Here is a 20,076-nt window from a genome sequence, read left to right as displayed (position 1 = left end):
GCAAATCCATCCAGGCTGTCCCACCAACTTCAGCCCAAGAGCTGATGCTGCAAGAAGTTTCCAAGAACCCAAGGATAACATCCAGGGATTTACAGGAAAGTCTTCCCTCAGTCAATGTCAAAACGTGCATGAGTCAACCATTCAAAAGAGACTGTACAACCTTGCCCTACATGCAAGGTCAGGAAGGAAGAAGCTGCTGCTTTCAAAAATGGATAAAGATGTATGACATCTAAAATGAAGATCAGGACTATTGGAACAATGTGCCCTGGCCAGATGAGACAAAAGGGAGAGCTGTTTGGTCACAATGCCAGATGTCATATTTGGCAAACACCAAAAGATCCTCATACCAAAACCTGTAAAGCATGGTGGAAGCATTATGGTTTAGGGCTGCTTTTCTGCCAGCAACTGAAGCTAGAGGGTGTACTTAACTCCCTCCCACAGCAGGGAATTTCATTTCTCACTTTTCTTTGTTGAATAAATGATTGCAAAGAAGGATTTTCATTATTTGTTAAATTAGATCACTTATCTATCAATATTGTTGAAATGAAGATCAAATCGATACATGCAACTGTTGAAGAACAGACCTTTTCACAGCACTGCACATTATTGGTCCCAAAAGACAGAACTACCATTACCATTTAACGATAAGGAAAGACGCACAAAGTCTACTTTTAGACACGGCTAACTAGGAATTCACATCAAACCCATTCACTTACAAAAAGCACAGGTAGAATGAAAATCTGCAAATGCTTGTCCTGGACACCTACATTTACAATGGTAGCTTATAGAGGGGCAGACAGAAGACTGGGTAAAGGTCTTGGAAATTATATTTAAGGCTAACAAATGCAGAGTTGGAAGCAGGTTACAGAAAGACGCAAGCTGGGAAACCTTGAACTTAAGCTACGGTACATATGAAAGTGTTATTTTCATGCAGTCTATTAAATGTAAGGATGCAACAAAGCAGTCATTTTTAGGGACATTATGCAAACGATGTACACACACACACACACAAGTAAAACTTCAAATAGAATGGCATATAATTTACATAATGTTACAACATTTTACAAGCTCTGGAAACAGTCCAGAGGACATCCCCAGACAAAAAATGACCTATATTGACAGGTTAAAACACTGGATTTTTCAGGTCTCTTAAACTGAAGAATTCATAATTTAATCAGTAAGTATAAGATTCTCAATAGCCTTCACAAAATTTCCACATACAGTATTGGACTTCAGAATCAACATCCAGAGGCCAGAAGACACTTGTTGAAAGCGCCATAAAATTAACTCTAGAAATTGTGCTCACTAGGGCTCCCCAACAGGACAGGAACTGTAGAGGTAAAATTAACATTTTTGTTATTGAAATTTAATTTGGAGAGTAATGCCAGTGTACATTCAGTAAGTGGCAGGAATGAACAAATGTTATTAAACCAAATGAGTAACAATGCTGATTAGCATTACATTTTTTTTTACAGTGCATGGACAGTTTCAAAACGGTCCTATTTGAGTTTAAAATTGATTTTAGACTAGAAGTTGGACAACATGAAGAGCATTTTCCTGTTGGCAACTGGTCTTAGTGCTGAGGAGGTAGACAATTCTAACATACATTAAGGCACCCCTGCAGGCATCCAACAAGCCACAAGTCAAGAGGTCCATTTCCTTCACTCTGGTATGCATCTTAATGTTTTACTATCAAATATCCTTAACCGATATCTAAATCGGAAACCAACCGGTTGTCACCTTATAATACACAATCATGGAAAGCTACTCAAGTGCTATAATGTGTTGTGACATTTTCCTAGATCTCTTCAAAGTTGTGGCATTGATTCCACATTTGCAAAGCATGAAAGAAACATGACAACTTATAACAAGCATTATGTGGTTTACTTGTTAGTGAGTTGGTCTAAAAATCCATGCACTTCGAGAATGTTAAAAGGTAAAGCTACAACAAGCATGTATACAATAAAATATTCCACTTTCAAAAAAGTAAAAAACAAAGGGATACAATAAGTTTTAAAAAAATAATTTTGTAGCATGGTTTGCAGTTTGAGCTTTGAACTGCTTAAAAAAGGTTTCTAAAATGCAATTAAAAGCTATAAAACACTTCAAAACCCTAGAAAATAACCTCCACTGGAGGGTCACTAAGAGGTCTTGACTTACTAAAAAAACACTTTCACAAATCAATAAAAAAAAATCTGGCAAGACTGATAAGCAAAATCACAGGTTAAAGACCATCTTGAGCATACTGGAAGACCAGTTCCTTCACATCCTCCATGAGCAACTGCTCACCATATAGCAAGTAGATCCAGATGGCTCGACTGAGCCGGGCAAATGGGTGGTCACCATGAAGACTGCCTGAGGAAAGTTATAAAAGTGTATTAAACCAGAATGAAGACTGTCTCGCATCAAGAGCTCAACCAGGCACAAAGCTATCAGTTAAGAGTTCACGTTTGAGGCTGATCGAGGACTGTTCTTTGAGGAGACAATATTGAGCTCCAGTCATGTGAGCACCAGCTCCATATTGACTGGCACTGGAATTAAAACTTTACCAATTGTTAAAATCTACTCATTCTGAAAGTCATAAAATACATGGCTTTAATGAATGCAAGAATATTTAAATAACCATGTACCATCTGGTATCCTGGTTCTAGATTTGATATTCCACTTCATCCATAGACTGAAAGGAGCACAGAAAAACAATTCTGTGAGGGACACTATATCCATGACACTAACAAGGGCCCAAACAATCACACCTATGCAGGGGCTATAGCATGAGAAATTCCAGAAACACTAAACCACACATCAGCACAAGGCAATCCATGTGGACATGAACTGGATGCTCAGAGGCTGTTTGGGAGCCATGTTAAATGCAGACATGCAATCCCCATCCTGTGCTGGACACAACACCTCAGGGGTCACATTGTTCAGGCAAATCAATATGGAGCTGGAAGTGTTACTCTTGCAACCATCATAACGGAACTGCTGGTGCAGACTGAACCCAACAATACATTCAGCAGGCTGAAATAACTTTTCTGCTGGGACTGTTGAATTGCATTCAAAGTGGTTTGGCTTTAAGTAGTTCTCCAGACTGGAGTCCAGCAGAACATCTAAAGGAAAAACTGAAAGAACACAACTGCATAAGAGTGCAGGAACTTACCTTAGTAGTCTGTCCTCTGCCCGGCTTCCATTAAAGCTCAGAGGTAAAAGATCTTAATTTTGACATTTTTCTTTTGACAGTCCCCCACTTTGACTATTTTTGTTCACGTTTTGCGATTACTCGATAGTTTAAACTAAGTCCATTAGACCCAAGTGTTTCATTTCTTTTACATGTCGTATAAATGTTTGAGGCAAGGGTTAGTTATATATATATATATTCAAGGGTGCAAACAAGAAAAACCACTTATCTTTTTTTCCTTCCAGTGATGCGACATGGATGCAGCTCTTTGGCAAGTCATTAAATTGAACTTGCATGCTCCAGTGGCCTCCTGAATAATGCCTTTGAGTTTTGATGTGGCATTTATTAAAATCAGATCCAGACTGAGGCAAGGCTAGACTCCAAGTATGGCATCAGTAAAGAAAAACCGTTTACAAAAAAAATTACAGAAGAAGTTCTAAATTTATCTGAAAATTGTGAAAATTAAAAGATGACTCACTACTTTTTAACACAACCACAGTTTGCTTTCTAACTGAAAATTTGTACTAGATTTTAGCTTAAATTAAACTCCATAGTTGGTAAATCGTCTTGAAAAACAGGCATGCTGTGGACTCATGTCTGGAAAGCAAGAGCAAAAAACGACTTCACAACAAGTAGCTAACTCCGTAAGCAGCCATGTTAACGGAGAAACCGTATTTGAGCATTCTTAACCCATTAGATGCTTGTAAAGCTAGTCAGGATTCCAAACCAACAGCAGAACCCTTCCATGATTAAAGGGATATGCACAAATGTAGTTCATAGCCCAAATCTAGGAAAACAGCACCACCAGTTTTGTAACTAAACTGAAAGTTGCAATCCACTATTGTTTTGCAAAAGCACTTGGAAATTCAGATCCAATATGGTCATTTGGACCCTTGATTAATATTCAACTCAGCAGCCTTACCATTATGCCTCAAAGCCATATAAATGGAGTATAAATTGAACAGTTGTAGTTAAGTGGAAGACCAAATGTCCAAAAGGTTTCCATTTGTAACCTTCATGCTCATATTTTAAAATGTTGCAAGTCATAAGATGCCACATGCAGTTTCCAAAAAAGGCATTAGGAAAGAAGCCAGTGGGATTGTTCCATATGTACTGTAATCATAACTCATTCATATTCAATAGGTTTTGTTAACACAATGATAAATCAATTTCCAGAACTTATAATGCATATTGAGAGATTGTGTGGTCTTGAATGGAGATAAAATAATAACCAGTGCTACCAATTAGCCTGATCTTACAAGATCAAGTCAAAACGTGAGCTTAGTATTGGGAAGGAAGACTAAGGCAGCAGTTCCTAAACTTCCAGTTCTTTTTTAAATTTGCAGATCACGTTACTTTACTCCATTATATGTAAATCCCATATAAAAAGAAGCCTGCACACCTATACTTGGTCATCTCTTTGATGACCGATTGAATCGTTGTAAAATGTTTTTTTGTTTCACTTTTAAAACAGCAACACTATAATTGTAACCCCCCATCTAAGGTAGAAGTGTTAATTCTCATTCCTACATTTGAATGATACACTTGGCTTAAGGGAAAATGGTTTATGGCTCTTTAAAAAATAATGCTCTTCCATAAAGGCTGTTGTGCCAGAAAAAACTGCATCAGCCAAATGCGTGTTGAAAGTAGTCTATTTCATATGCATATGGAAGTTTTGCTTGTGGAACAAGATTTAAAAACCAACGTTTATGGTGCTCCTTTATATAGTGGTACAAACAATACAAGATACACTCCCACATGACTCACCGCTTGCATTGTGGCTATAAGGTCACTCTAAAAAGCTGACAATTACATATTCTTTACTGACAGCCTGTGTGACAAGCAGCCCATTCTCCTGAATTGACCATTTGTTCTGGAGAGGTCATTCAGTCATTTCCCTGAGAACTGTCAGCTTTGTGTAAAGGCATCAGGTGGCCATGTTTATCTTTTGAGACCAGATATCCTGAGACTGCTTTAGTAACATAAGTAAAAAGATACAATACGAACTTTTAGTCAATTCCTTCAAGGCACTCCCAAAAAACATTTCAGATTTGCCTCTTAAACAGGTCTGCCACTGTTATATGACTACTTACTCCCTTGATTAGATGTTTTGTAGAGATAATCCAATGTCCTCCTGGCTGTTGAAAACAATCACTTGCAACTGAATCGGGTCCATTGGTCACCATACTCTAAAAATTCATTAACATTTTGACAGGCTCAAGTTGTTTCAGCAAATAGAAAGTTAAGGACCGCAATGTTCATAAATAAGAACAAAAGTTAGAAGTGCATTGAAAGATGCAGTCATTAGAAAATGGAGTAAACACTTTCTGAAAAGAAAGTATTTGAGCCTTGATTTAAATGCACTCAGCAAAGGGAACTCTCCGATATCATTGGGGACAGTTTCAGAGCTTTGGGGCATAGGCATAAGTTGCCTTGGCACTTCAGTACCCATCTACTGTATTTAAAGCCTTAAAAGGTGAGCAGAAGGATTTTTAAGTGGACTCGAAAGCTGGTAGGAAGCCAATGCAAGAATTCCAAGGCAGTTATAATGCGATTTATTGCCATTATGGTCAGGATTCTGGCTGCTGAAATCTGAACATACTAGAATTTGTTCAGTGTGGATTTAGATACTCCAACAAGTAGGGTGATGCAGTATCCTAGAGTTTATTACATGTGATGGCCAGCTGTTCTAAAACATAGGACTGGTCTGGTGATATTCTTCCATTTTGTAAATGTTTTGCAAAATATTCTACACAAGTGTCAGAAGTCAGGACCAAATACCACCCCTAAAATTTTTCTATTTTGATTTAAGTACAGTGCTGATCACATATGGAATTACTAAATGGATTTGAAGGAAATTGAGCCATCTCAATTTATACCAGATATGCAGAAACAGCAACTTCAGTACTGAATAGCAAGCCCAAAATTCAATACTGGGTATCAAGACTTAACCAAATCATTAGAATTAAAACGTCCTAGAGAAAGTGTCAGCAATCAATAAGTTAAGATTCATCCACTTAAGAGCATTGTCAGCAACTACAGTCTCAAGACGGGAGAGTAAATCTCATGTTTTATAGTGTGAAAAGAAGCACTTCACTCTAGGAGTATTTGGATAGATAAAGACCTAGAGCTCGATAGAGCCTTGAAGACTCTTCCAGTTATAAAGGATGAATAGCCCTGTCATCAGAGCAGTCCAGATGAAATACTCTGGAATTCAACCACAACAAAATCCACCTGGGTTTTGTAGACCCATAAAATGAGGATTTGCACACTTGGGTAGTTTCTGAACCCCCACGATCCACAGTTTGCCATATCTGCACATGAACCATCCGGAGTTTGAGAAGGGCTTTACTGTGAACTTTAAAATTCACTATAATACAATGGAGCGTTGTGGGACCATGCTGCTGGCTTCTTCCTTCAAGGATGAGATCCTCAGATAAGCTTAATTAAGTGCCACATTGAGATTTAAAATGTGTTTTAACTGTTAATTACATGAGAGCCTACACAGTACATTGGAAAGCTGGATTTACCTTTGGAGATTTTGGTCTCAAACTGCAGAAGTCGGTAGAGCTTTTCTGGCAGCTTTTGTCTTGCCCAGGCATTTTCATCCTGAAGAATCCAGTCATTGACTACCCTCTTCCGGTGCAGGAATGCTTTGAGGTATATCAGGAGGTGATCACACCCAGTCAACATGAATAACCTACCAAAAGAGGCAGCAAACTGCTTTAGTCACCAGAGGTCACCAATTACCATAGTTCTGGGATTATGGATCTAGTAAAGCATTTCTCCACGCATAAATTACTCCATACAGGTCCTCCTTCTCCATCATCCCTCTATTGTTTATTTTATTTATAAAAACAACTAACCAAATATGGATTTTTACCACACCAGTTTTTACTTCAAAGCTGACAATTACATTTAAAAGGAGAAAGACAATACTAGTACTACGTAGAAGAGAAAAGAACCAAGCAAAGCCAACAGCGAATTAATATTAGCAACCCCACCTTGTTCTTATGTTGGTTTTTGACATAAGTCAGTGACTTTCAGAATTGAAGCACAAGAACAGAAAGCCTTCTACTTTGCTTTTGCATGTTAATTTATTCTATGGCCATAAAAAAATATATTTTAGATATGCATGATTAGATTAACTAGGGTTTAAAGTTGATAGACTTCCTCCACAGCTCCCTCAACCCCCAGCCTGAAGCAGCTGCATAAACTGCACGCAAATGGCCAATGAGAAAAGTCTAACGATAATTGGGCAACTTTTCTGATAAACCAGTTTGGTGGTGGTTTACATGGGGGGGGGGGGGGAAGAGATCTAGTCAAGGTCATTTACTTCTTCAATTAAGGATTAATATATTTCGGCATTCTATACAATTAAAGCTTTTCTCAGCTGGTCTCGACAATTAGAAACAATGTTTTGCTCTTTCAGAATCAAATGGGCACAGGTGAAAGACTTCACTAGTCTGTTTTTCTAAGACAACCGTGAAACCCAACCCCAGCGGCTAATCTGCCTTTATCTGAACACTCAGTTGGAAAGAGTTCAGCAGAGACATGGTATCAGATACTGGGTTTTTGAATCTGGTAAGCAGCTTTGTTGCCAACAGTCCAGCTTGAAGTTTAATCCAAGTAAAAACCCAAAAGAGCTAGGATTCAACCCAATGAAGCTCAGCAGGTGTGCCACTGGCCAGTTCCTGTACAGGAGACCTCCTGGGAAAGGTTGATAAATGATTAAACATGAGACAAACATGTCTGTTCATCACTGGCATCTTGGCACAATAAGTTCGACAGGGTAGTGTTGGAACTAAGGACTGAACTTATATAACTTAAAGTCATGAATTGGCACTAGTGAGTAAATGCTCAGTTGGAATAAACAGCCAGCAGATGCAGGAGTCTCCCATGACCAGGGTGGGGAAATTGTGTTCCAGAGGCTGCTGGAGCTTCCCTGCTCTCACCCTTCCATGGAAGAATGCCCTACCAGGGGTCAGGCACAACAGAAGCACATTCCGGGACCTGCTCCAGTGTTACCTGTTCTGGCTGTACCTGTGATCTGAGCTTTACTGCACTGGAACCATCCTCTTCAACTCGAGGGGTCCTGTCCAGTCAGTTCAAATGCTTGCACTCAATAGATATTCCCTTCCTTAAGGGAAGGTTGCTGCTGGAAGAGGAGTACTCATCCCTTACCCAGACAATTCTCTGCAAAACCTTAAGTGCTGAAGCCAGAATTCATTTAAGACATCCCCCAGAGCTCTACAGGTCAAAAGACCCTTAAACTTTCCATTTGTCTCATTCTTGACCGTCACATTACACTTTGCAAGGTAAGATCACTTTACCGGCCATATACAATTTCTTGCATTAGGAATTTGTCTTTTCACATACCCCAAATTGCTCTCCATGAGACACACAGGCAGGGAGAGAAGCTTGGGATCAGAGTGCTGGGTCAACCATTTATACAACACCCCTGGAGCAGATTCCTCTGCCAGCTGCAGGATACAGAACCACTGCACCACCTATTCAACAGCCTGCTGCTGCACCGTTTCATGCTACCACCTTTACTTCATTCCCCCCCCCCCACATCACACCCTCTGCCATTCTTTCAAGGTGAATATCAGTCCAAGCTTCACATTTTAAAACTGGTCCTTTTCTAAAGTCAATAGACATACTTCCCAAGACAATAGGTTCCCTGAAACTTAGCTAAAAACTAGAGATGCCAATACTGCAGATGGACCCCAGTTTTGGGCAGACTACACCATTTTAAAATTTAAAGAACAGGTTCTCTTATTTTGTTAAGGTTTTAATGATTACAGTATTGCCACTAGGCATGTCACAAGGATTGGCATGTATCGATTACTGTGAAAGTTTGATTTGTTTGAAAACGGGCTTAAATTACTTGTAGACTTACTTGTAGTAGTATGTGGAGTCAATCATTCTCCAATTGACATAATTCATGGCCGTCTCTTCCAGCTTGCATACTCTTGCCATCTGAACTTTGGCAACCTGACAGAACTGGTAATGATTGACCCCAGAGACTGCCATTTCCTTATTCAGCACCATGTACACCCCATCCAGAGTATCTGTGTAGACCTGGCATGGAAGATATTAAAGCAGAGACAGACTTCAGTTCATTTTTCCTAGTGTCCAGATTTGCGTAACTTTCAAGCTTTATGTTCAACAATGTAAAAGTACAAACTGCTAAGGACTATGAAAAAAGTACACTAATTTTAGGAGTTAACAGTTCTAAAACATCACATCTGGACACTGAATTAAACTTCATGCTGCAATTGTAGAATACTGAATTTGTCCCATAGTTGAGCTTGATTTGACATATGCACAAGTGCAGTGAAATGCTTATTGGAGCATACCTGCAAATTCAAAGACATTAAGGAAACACCAAAGTGTTAAATACCATACAGCTTAAACAAGTTGCACAAACGGTATGCAAGTCATTGGTAGGGGTAAAATTCAATAAGCACACAGCTTGCAAGAAAAAACCTCCAAATCTGGTAGTACATACAGTACCTTTATCTTCCTATAACCCTTACCAAAGGGAATTGGAGAGAGAAGTGAGAAACCAGGATGATTATCCAATACTCCCAGTTTTCCTGAGACTGCGAGGTGTAAAAATGTGCTCAATGGAGGCGAGCTGTACACCAATGAAGGACTGGGCTGACCCAAGTAATTATTATCCCCAGTGATTATCCCCTGTAATGCATTTCAGTCAGACAAGCTACTGCCAAAGCAAACCAAACACTTAATATAGTGCACCTGTAAACTGTACTGTAGTAAGAATAGCTGAAGATTAACCAAACTTTCTTCAACTGTCTGAGAAAGTAAAGGCACTGTTGCACCTTCTTTCTAGCTCCAGTTACATGCCGAGACCACATTAAATCGCTAGTGATGAAGGTACCCAAGAACCTGAAGCTTCTATCCATCTCTACAGCCACCCCATTGATGTGAACAGGGGGGTGCTCCCCACCTGGCTTGAGAAATGTCAAGGCACCACTCCACCTGACCTCATCCCTGTTGTCTGAATCACCAGTAACTATGAGATGGGCTATATTGATGACACTACTATACTTTTTGATGGAGCTCTGTCCAGCCACGCAGTCATGGGTAAACAAGGAAATGGCAGGGGGCTAAGCACACAGCCTTGAGGGGCACCTATATCAATGGTCATTGTGGGAGAAAGCTTCACATTGACCCTCACAGTCTGTGGTCTGCCAGTTAGGAAATCCAATTGCATAGAGAAGTACTGATACCCAGGTCATTAAGCTTCCCGACTCATTTGGATGGAGCTATAATGTTAAATGCGGAGATGTAATCATTGAATAGCATTCTGATATATGCGCCTTTATTATCCAAAGGCGTCAGGGCAGTGTGAAGGGGCATCGTCAGTGGACTGGTTATACCACTATGCAAATACAGGGGATCTATGTGCTCAGTTACCACCGTGTTACTGTGCTTCATGACCAGCCTTTCAAAGCATTTCAGCAGATGCGAGTGCTACTGATCTGTAATTATTAAAACGGGTCACAATATTTTTCTTTGGGACTGCTATGATGGTAGTTTTTTTTAAAACTCACTTTTACAATCTTCTGTTCTCATGCAAGATTAAAAATCCATAAACGTTGTGGCCAATTAGCCTGCACAGGACTTGAGGATCTGTTTATGAACTCCATCTGGGCTGGTCACATTAAATACATTCACCCGTCTAAGAGTTGCCCTAAATTCAGCCTCCGTGACGGACACTGCCATAACATCAGCAGTTGGGAACACTGGCAGTTCTGCGATTTCCCTCTCGAACCGAGCGCAATAGACGTTCAGCTCATCCGGGAGAGAAACCAGTATCAGTGGATGCAACACCGACTTTAAAAGCATGTGCCGTTATAAACTCAATACCCCGCAACATGTACCTCTTCCGATGTGTGCCAGCTTGTATTTCTAGTTCATGATGCTGCCCTTTAGTGGGCCTGACAATTCTCCTCAGGTCATATCTTGCTTTCTTATAGAGGTCCAGATTGAAAAGCCTTCTATTGTGCCCACAGTTTACCATGAAAATCAAACCACAGTTTCTGGTTACAGTATTAGATATGCAGTTGTGAAAGGTATTCTTGTGTGCATACTTCCCTAGCAGTCAGTAGCATTGAGACTATTCACAATATATTACTCACACTGAAACTCCAATACCACTCAGGAAGACATTACATACTGTAGGAAAAATTATTGCCGGTTGCACCTGCTCAAGCAGCAGATTGAGTCATTAATAGATCCAGTGCTCAACCTTTGACTGGAACCAATGAACAGGTACCAACATGTATGTATAAGAGTCAAAAGAGGTTATGCTATATTGTGGCATTGGATAAGAATTTTGGGGGAAACAAAAACTATAGTTTCTGCTTGCAAATACTTGGTGAAAAAGACATGAATGCACAAAGTACCTTTTTGCTTTTCAGTCTTCCCCAGTTCTGATTCAAAATCCAGGTCACTAAGGATTTGCACATTGTAAAATAGCATCCCACAGTCTGAATACCTAGAAGGGAAAAAATAAAAGCTTGAAGTCTGAACATAATAAAGATTCAATCAATATACAACACATTGGAAAAAAGTGTTTTAGTCATTACATTTCAAGCTTGAAATAGAGGTTACTGCCTGGCCTCGGCTCCCCCAACAGGGAAACCCTGCATCCCCCCAAAGACTCATTTTAAACCCCACAACATGTTGGAAAAGGAAGAAGTCTCAGCACTGTTGAAAGGAAGTCCCTGTGCACAACAGCAAAAACACATTTGCTTTACAGTATCCTAAATGATGGCAAATAACTGCATCAGGCATCACATTCTATTATTCACTGGATCGATTTTTAATTATGCCATGCAGTAACCAGATTTACACAGTGGAACAAACCGGTAACTACGCTTAAAAAGTAGTCCTAAAAAGAATGACAATGCCTTAGACCAATTAGCAGAAGTTAGTAATCAAAGAAAATTGCTGGCACTATATTTGCAAAGGTTCATGACCACTAGTTTGTTAGTTCAGGTCGCTAGTCTTCCTGTTGTACGGAAGACAAACTAGCGACCAGACCAGCAGTTCAGTCCTGGAGTAGCCTCGTCTGCTGGTTTATGCTCCAACTGAAACCGATCACTAGCAACTTAAAAAAAAAATATATTAATACTACACCTATACAGAGCAACTGAAAGTTAGAGTTTCAGGACTACCCTCATTCTGGTGTAAAACGAATTCAACACACAGTAGTCGAAACATTGCATCACTGTAGTTGTCCAACAGCATTAGTTCATCACCCATTATGACTACCTGTTAAGAACCATTTTAGTAAGAAATAAAAACCTAATTAGCAAATTTTAGATGCTGTAGTTCTTGGAAATACTGCACTGTACAGTATGGTATGATCTGAATCAAGAACAAAAAAAAAATCAGCAAGCACGTTACAGGTACCAATTAGTACTGGCAATTAAGGGCCCAGATTGACAAGAACGAGCAGACGCAGGGATACTCCAGGACAAGAACTTGGAACCGCTGGCATAATCCAATAAAACCCAGGAGTATTTATGCACATGGCACAGGATTGTATACTTATAAAAAGCACAGACCTGAAGAAGGCTCCACGGCCAAAACGTTGGGTTTTTTTCCCCTCTTTTCAGCATGGAATAAACCTTTACTTGTTCCTTAGCAGCCTACGCATGCGGACGCAGCTACTGTACCCACCCGAGCTACTTATAAAAAGTACATGGATACTCCTGTGCAATATGTAGCATCCACTACCTTTCAGTCGATGATGGCATGTGGCCTTGGGAAGGCACATCTGATGGTTGTATGCTCAAAGGAGTATGCATTCCTTTCTACCCGTGATAAAAGACTGCCAACTTACCAACGTTTTCATCCCCTTTTGCCAACTGTCCTTCAATGTAGTCCCTGGTGACGTGATGCAGGTGAGCAAGATAGTCAACGTCACACTGGGCCTTCCCCCAGGAGGCCACCTTGCGCCTCTTATACCTCTTCCACTGCAGGAATGTGTTGCGTAGATCCCGGTCAACGGGCTTCGGCTGCTTGAACAGCCAGTAAGTCAAGTGCCACAGGAACCTGAACCGACGGTACTCCCTGTACAGCTCCTCGAGTTCGCTGTGGTCTGTGGTGACGTAGCAGAAACATGTCAATAGATGTGGAAAATCCTTTCAGAAAAAAAAGCTCAGAGAACTAACCCTAGACTTTCTGGATGAACGAATGAATAATAGAATTATGCTTATCCACCTTCTGATAAGCATAATTTTAAACCTACAAAGCTTTTATAATTGTGGGACTTCAAAACATCATCCTAAAGGAGGTCTTACGTTTTCTGAAAACTAAGGATATAAATTAAAACAAACTTGAAGCAATATATTAAGCTTTTATCATCAGGGGATCTGAAGCCCCTCTAACAATGAAGAGAAAAATAACAGGTGGCTAGAAAGTTCACTTATTGATATTATTGCTGGACATTATTAATATTCCATAGATTTTGTCCTCAAAAGGAAAATATTCCTACAAACATGGATTATAACATCTGGGCCAAAAGGCTCAACTTGCATCGAACAGCAAGTGCTCCCATTGGTTATACCACTGCAGATTTCTTTTGCATACCAGCAGCAATTAATAAAGGTCTTTTTAACTCAACTCTACTTATAACTCAGGATTTGAGACTTCAAATGAAATAGAATTTACTTCATTTTGGTTCAAGTTTATGGCCTCACTCAACCAGCTTTGCAATTGCAACAAGTCATTTTTATTTGAGAAGAAACCTAGAATTACTCCTAAATGAATGCATGCTGAATCATTTAATAGCTTTAAATTAAGCAATAAGAAAGTTAACCTTGAGTTTGAAACCAGGATAGTCTGGAAAGTCCAATTCCCATTTGAATACTAAATGTTTCACTTACTGTGGATCCTTTATCTAAAATCAGAGCAATGATGACCAATAGAAGACATTCAGCTTTACTTACCATTTTTAATCTGTTGTTCAAGAACATGTTGTACAACATTAGCAAAACTGCCATGATGCTTTATAGCACGGTCATACAACTCTTTCCATTCAAATTTCAAAATCCCGTCCGTTTCGCCTTCTTCAGCATCCTCTGAAAAAGGGGGGAAAAAAAAATCAGTCAAGTTGGACAGAAGCATTTTGAATGTGTCAAACATGGTTGTCAGCTAATCAATTTTAGTAAGGACTTAGTACTCTGGGATGCATTACATGAAAGGAATTGTATAAGTTACAGAAGTTCCATAGGTCTTTTAAAATACCTCTGTGAATCTGATCAGCTTCACATTAGAATGTCAGATAACGGGTGTAACATTTTAAGGTATCCAGACCTGGCACAGTTGACCTTGTCGCCATTAATACAAGTGGCACTAGGGAAAATAATTCCTTCTGCTCCCCATACTGTACGGGGAACACAGCAGACTTCAGCCATTATTAATGTGAATGTTTGTTATTTCTGTTTCACAAACAAGTTTAGAAGAATCTATATTCTTTAGAAATTTAGAAGCTATCAATGTTCACATTCTGAATGGTTCCACTGCCTGTACAGCACTGCCACGGGATTCTACTGAATGAAGGGAAAGCTCACCAGATGGAGTACTGAAGAGACCAAGCCTTGAATTTAAGAAGGGACTGTTGTCTTACAGGCATCATGGCCCATGCAGGATCCAAAGACATTAAAATGAAAGACTAATGATTCAATATACTAAATCCTTAAACCTGAAGTGTATGTTTAAGCCTTAATGTCCATGGTTAGAATGCTTAGAAATCCTGAGCTGCTAGTGTCACCAACAAGAAGAATTACAGACATTTAACACATTGCTAAAACATTAGAGATTCATTGAAAAGCTTAGGTTTAGGGGGCCTGTGCAAGCAGAATGGGGTGGCACTTCAGTCCAGCGGGCACAGGTGCAAAAGCAGTATTTAAACTCAAACTGGATAGACAAGCAGAACAGAAGTTGTAAAGGAACAAGTAATAGATTTATTCCATGCTGAAAAAAAGAAGAAAGAAAACGCAAATTTTCAGCCGTGGAGCCTTCTTTAGGTGTGAGAAAGACAAGGCAGTAAGCAAAGATAATGTAGCGGGAGAACAAAGGCTGGGAGAGAGGAGGAGGGATCATGAGACAGACAGAGAGGCCAATCAAGAGGTGTGAAATGAAACCTCCAATGAATGGAGAGCATTTAGAAGAAAAGTAGTCTGTCATAAAGAGAAAGGGGAAGGTGTGATCCTAGCTGCAGGATAATTTTGTTTCTCTGGTCTTTCTGATGTATGAGTTATGAGTAACTGAACAATAAAGAGGTTTAGAACTTGAATGTTAAAGCAGAAAACAGATCTTAGTACCACCAATTCCCTAATGCCAACATAGATGCATAAATGCAGGTATTGGTAAAGCTCATGTTATATCACTGGTAGATACCAGTTTTCAGCACATAATTTGGGATAGTGATGAGAAATACTGGATGTGTTTGAGATGGTTAATGATAACTTCTTAAACAATAGAGAGCTGGTACCGTTGCGGACTGTCAATAAGAGCAAGCCACCAGTAAAAGGGAAACGGACATAAGAGATCAACAAGCGCACAATCTGGTATATTTTGATGTCTACTATAAATTTTAAAATAACACAGGTTCCAAATACCCTAGAGATGCAGACCGTAGAAGAATGAATTCAGGGTTTACAAGTTGTAGACAGATGAATGAGAAATAATAAAAAAAAGAGTCATGTTTCATGAAACATTCATCCTTAAAATGTACATTATGTGGGAAAATTTAAGTATCATAAATGAAAAGAAATAAGCAGAAGGAAGAGTATGCATAACAGGGCCAATGATTCAAACATTGAAAGGGTAAATCAAGCTATAGACGGTTGAAAAGGATTGCTGAGCAATGGAAAACACAGAAATCCTTGCCTGTTACAATTAATTTTTTCAGGACTACAATAGTAAAAGCAGTTATTCAAGTATAACTTACATGGAGGTTCTACAGCAGAAAAGACACCATCATTCTCTTGATATTTGTGTCCAGTCACACTTCATAAAAGGCTATAGTGTTCAAATTGTGTTGGGAATCCCATGTAATATATGCACATAAATCAAGAACTGATTTAACACCCCGGGGAGTTGTAAGCAATGGTTTGCCGCTAGGACCCATTTAATGCCCACTGCTATTCCCAATCTACATCAGCTAGATTCCTCCAAGCAGAGGACCCAGAAACGGTACTAAAAAAACAATTTAGAAAAATCATGGATTGGGCAGACATTTGACAAAAACATGCCAGAGCCTATGAAAACAAGACAAACAAAAAAAAGCAAACCATTTTGTTATGTAGCACAAACAAATTTGAAACCAGGGGAGCACAGCTCACACTCTCTCAAGTGCTAGCAAGTCCATAAAATACCATGTTAGATTCAGTTATCATACTGCAAAAAAGGTATAATAGCCTTTAGAAACAGTTCGATGAGCAAGAAGAACAATTCTGGTTGCTAAATTTCTTCAGACCAGGAGTCTTTCATAAGTATTGCGTGCTGTGTAAACCCAGGGGAAAGATACAGTAACAGCAGTGAAATAACTGGAAACTAAAGAGAAAGAAGTTCAGATACCGAATATTTACACAAACTCTGGATATTTAGAACAAGCCTCCCCAGTTGGGAGGCTCTTCAGTTTCACCTGGACAAAATTCGAGACTCTCCTAGCTCTTAGAGAGCAGCCACTTCTCATTTGTAACTTGACATTAAGAGCCATTTGCTTCTATACAAATCTTGTGCTACAGTAAACTGTTTAACCATTTTGTAGCATCCCTAAGGATAAGAGCACAAATTAGAAAACACAAAATCCAAAACTACATACCTGGGAAAAATAGGTTTGCTGAAATATTCTAAAGGAATATGTAAATGACAATTTCCCAAAAGAAAATCCAAACCACTTGTCTACATACTGTACACTGATTAAAGGGCAAAATCATTTTGTGTGAAGCCTTCCACTGTGTGGCAGTCACAGAGCAGGGTTAGATATTTTAAAGTTTGTCAAAAGAGTATACCTTGGGAGACATTCATTTGAAAGCATAAATTCCCCCATCAAGACTTTTAATACTGTATGTATAAATCATGGTTTTAGCAGCTGGGATACTCAAGTACATGTGCTTGTTGTTTATAGCTATATTGCTCAGAAAGATTTTTACACTTGAGGAAAAACTCAAGACTCACCTCTGTGTCTCCCTTCAAGACAGTCTAATTTTAACCCCCAGATATTTTCCATTTCATAATCTGGAAGTTTTACTGGAGGCAAAGGTACCTTCTCTTCAAGCACCAGCCACTGGACCCAATATTTAGGAGTCTCACTGAACAGCTTCTTCTGGAGACGTGCATTGCAGTGCAGACTGCTATACAACACTCTCCACATGTACAGGAGGCGGAAAGCATCTTTCAAGGATATGGAATTCACAGCAGCAGTAAATGAGACCCCAAATGACACCTGTCGATAAGATTAAGGATTGTTTCAACAACGATTAGACTCTTTCACATTTTATAAACTACATAAACAAATGGCTTGCAATACCGTTTCTTAAACCGCTGTGAACTAAATGTGAAAGTCCGTGAAAGCAAAGGGGCAGAACTGTTACGTCCAGGGAAAACGGCCGTGGTAGACTCACGTTTCTTCTGCAGCGCAGTACTACACCCCTGGGGAAGCCGTTTCGGCCAGGGAGTAAAAAAAAAAACGCGCTATCGTCTCTCGCAATTGCGACTTTGTACCTCAGAACTCCGAGTTTTTATCCCTCAATTGCGATTTAAAATCTCACAATTTTGACGTCACTTTTGGCGCCATCAATGGACGTAGCAAGGCCAGGTTGCTCATCTGGCAAAAGAAGCCCACCGTGGATTTATACCTTCTTGTGTCTGCTTTTGGAATGCTACGTTTAGGAATATAAATTGGAAATTAGTTTGGACAATTGCCGATAGATACCGTCTTACAAATAAAGTTAAAGAAACATGAAGATGACTTGTGTGTATTTTGAGAAAAAAAATCCTGTTACATTTGTTTGAAAATTGCATACAGTATAGTGTATACAAAATTGTTTTGGATAGATCTGCAAAATATAACATTTTGCAGATCTATCCAAAACAATTAAATTAAATGTTAAACATTTTAAATGTAAATATTACATCACAATCTTTAAATTAAGATTTAGATCCGATTTGGATTAAGGATATGTTATTATTAATCAGTTAATTTTGGCAAAATATTTCATCCACAAAAGTAAATGGTCTAATAATGCTCCCTCTGTTAATACTTTTAAAGTGCAATTCCTTTTTCTTTAATTTAATATTCCTTTTTTGTATTTCCGGTGTTTAAATAAAAATGTTTAAAAAAGCCCACCGCCCACTATGGAACCCTCCCTGGCGGAAATGGAATTCCATAAAAACGAATGTAATTCATTTTATCAGGGCACTTGACAAGGCAAGTCTTCAGGCCTATAGATCCTGTACGATTTATGAATCTAGTGTAAAAGAACGGCCGACATACAGGTTGTACGATCCAGTTGCAGTGGACTCAGCTGGCAAGACCCGGGTTCGAGCCAATGCAGTGAGAAACGAACTAGGGTGAGAGCGGCGAACCCGTTACAATAACCAAAGGACAGACAGTGAAATGTGGGGCATTTCGAAGTTGCAAATGTGAGATATAAAATCGGAATTCTGAGATACAAAGTCGCAATTGCGAGATACACACGCGTGTTTTTACTCCCTGGCGGAAACGGGCTTCCCTATACTACTCTAACAGCAGTGGAGAAAAAAAAAAAGATCCCATAGAAGTTCTGCCTTCTTTCTGGTTCTGAACACGTTACAACTTGTTAGTAACTAATAAAGCTAATGTGGAGGAAACCACATTGTGTAATGTGTAATCCCCCCAAAACCCAACGAATACAAAAAGAGCGCGTAATCTCCTCCAGGGGACTGGATAATTTTATCAACACTTAAGATACCTTCATAAATTGGAAGTCATATTCCGAAATGACCTCCGGGGTGTGCCAATAAATTCGTAACAAGGCGGGTAGATCCACACATCTCTTATGAACCCGTATGCAGTAAACGACGAAAAAATCATCTTAAAAAAACCGCATTAGAAGTTCAACCTCCAAGTTTTCCGACCTGGAAGAGCGGTCTCCAGAGGGAGCTGCAGCTGCACACCCTGAGCAGGGCCCGGCAGGTGCTCCCAGCCCTCAGCAGGGAGAAGGGGTCCAGCCGCCGGAAAATGAGGACGAGAACTTCATCGCTCAAGTCCAGTAGTCCTGGGCGAGATTTCAAACACGCTGTCTCACAGGGGCGAGTGCTGGACGCCGAAGCCGGTTCTCCATCGCCAGCCAAACCAATCATCACGGGCAGCTGCTCCCGAAGCTTCGCCTCCAGATCACTTGCCTTGAATGCCATTTCCCAGCCCTACCTGGGCGGCAGTCCTAAAGTGGACATAATATGCTCTCATGGGAAAAACCATTGGGTTTGCCAACCGGGGAACACTAAACATGAAGAACATCCCCTTCTGCGGCTCTCATGGCATTAAGATTGGCTGGTTTATTTTGTTCACGATATTTTCAGAACATCGAATAGAATCATTTTAAAAAGCATTTATTTTACGTACTGTATTATAACACTTAGTCTCTTTGACCTTGTAGTGTAATGGTCACATGAACACGGCGTCTTTTCATTTAATTTGATTCTGCACGCCTTGTTTCACCTAATCTGAAGCTGTTAAACGTCGATAATTGTTATAATGCCATGTGTTTTCAACACTTGACTTTTTTCTGTACTTCGACGTGACTTTGACTTTCCCGATTCCAGTAACAGGGTACTTTTAATATATTCCAAAGAAAACACAAAACATT

General features: G+C 39.6%; 1 protein-coding gene across 1 annotated transcript; it reads right to left on the bottom strand.

The window, feature by feature from the left end:
• Positions 1-809: 809 nt before the first annotated feature.
• On the bottom strand, positions 810-19,638 carry LOC102698264 (uncharacterized). Its single transcript, XM_069186036.1, has 8 exons — positions 19,346-19,638; positions 17,405-17,672; positions 14,167-14,298; positions 13,059-13,316; positions 11,614-11,705; positions 9,078-9,259; positions 6,706-6,875; positions 810-2,355 (listed from the first exon to the last, which is right to left on the bottom strand). Exons 1-8 carry the CDS (start codon positions 19,622-19,624, stop codon positions 2,225-2,227), a joined length of 1,512 nt encoding a protein of 503 aa, XP_069042137.1. The 5' UTR covers positions 19,625-19,638; the 3' UTR covers positions 810-2,224.
• Positions 19,639-20,076: the final 438 nt, after the last annotated feature.

The sequence above is a fragment of the Lepisosteus oculatus genome, chromosome 2, assembly GCF_040954835.1.
Source record: "Lepisosteus oculatus isolate fLepOcu1 chromosome 2, fLepOcu1.hap2, whole genome shotgun sequence".
In the NCBI taxonomy this organism is placed as follows: domain Eukaryota; kingdom Metazoa; phylum Chordata; class Actinopteri; order Semionotiformes; family Lepisosteidae; genus Lepisosteus; species Lepisosteus oculatus.
Note: the sequence above shows the minus strand (reverse complement) of the source record. Positions and strands in the feature narration are given on the sequence as shown.

What these genes read in the sequence shown, in the direction of transcription:
- LOC102698264 (XM_069186036.1), bottom strand. Translation starts at nt 19,624, where the DNA reads ATGGCATTCAAGGCAAGTGATCTGGAGGCGAAGCTTCGGGAGCAGCTG. An exon ending in TCTGGAGACCGCTCTTCCAG is followed by an intron (nt 17,673 to 19,345) that starts GTCGGAAAACTT and finishes TCTTATCGACAG; the next exon opens with GTGTCATTTGGGGTCTCATT. An exon ending in GAAGACTGAAAAGCAAAAAG is followed by an intron (nt 9,260 to 11,613) that starts GTACTTTGTGCA and finishes CTTCCATGCCAG; the next exon opens with GTCTACACAGATACTCTGGA.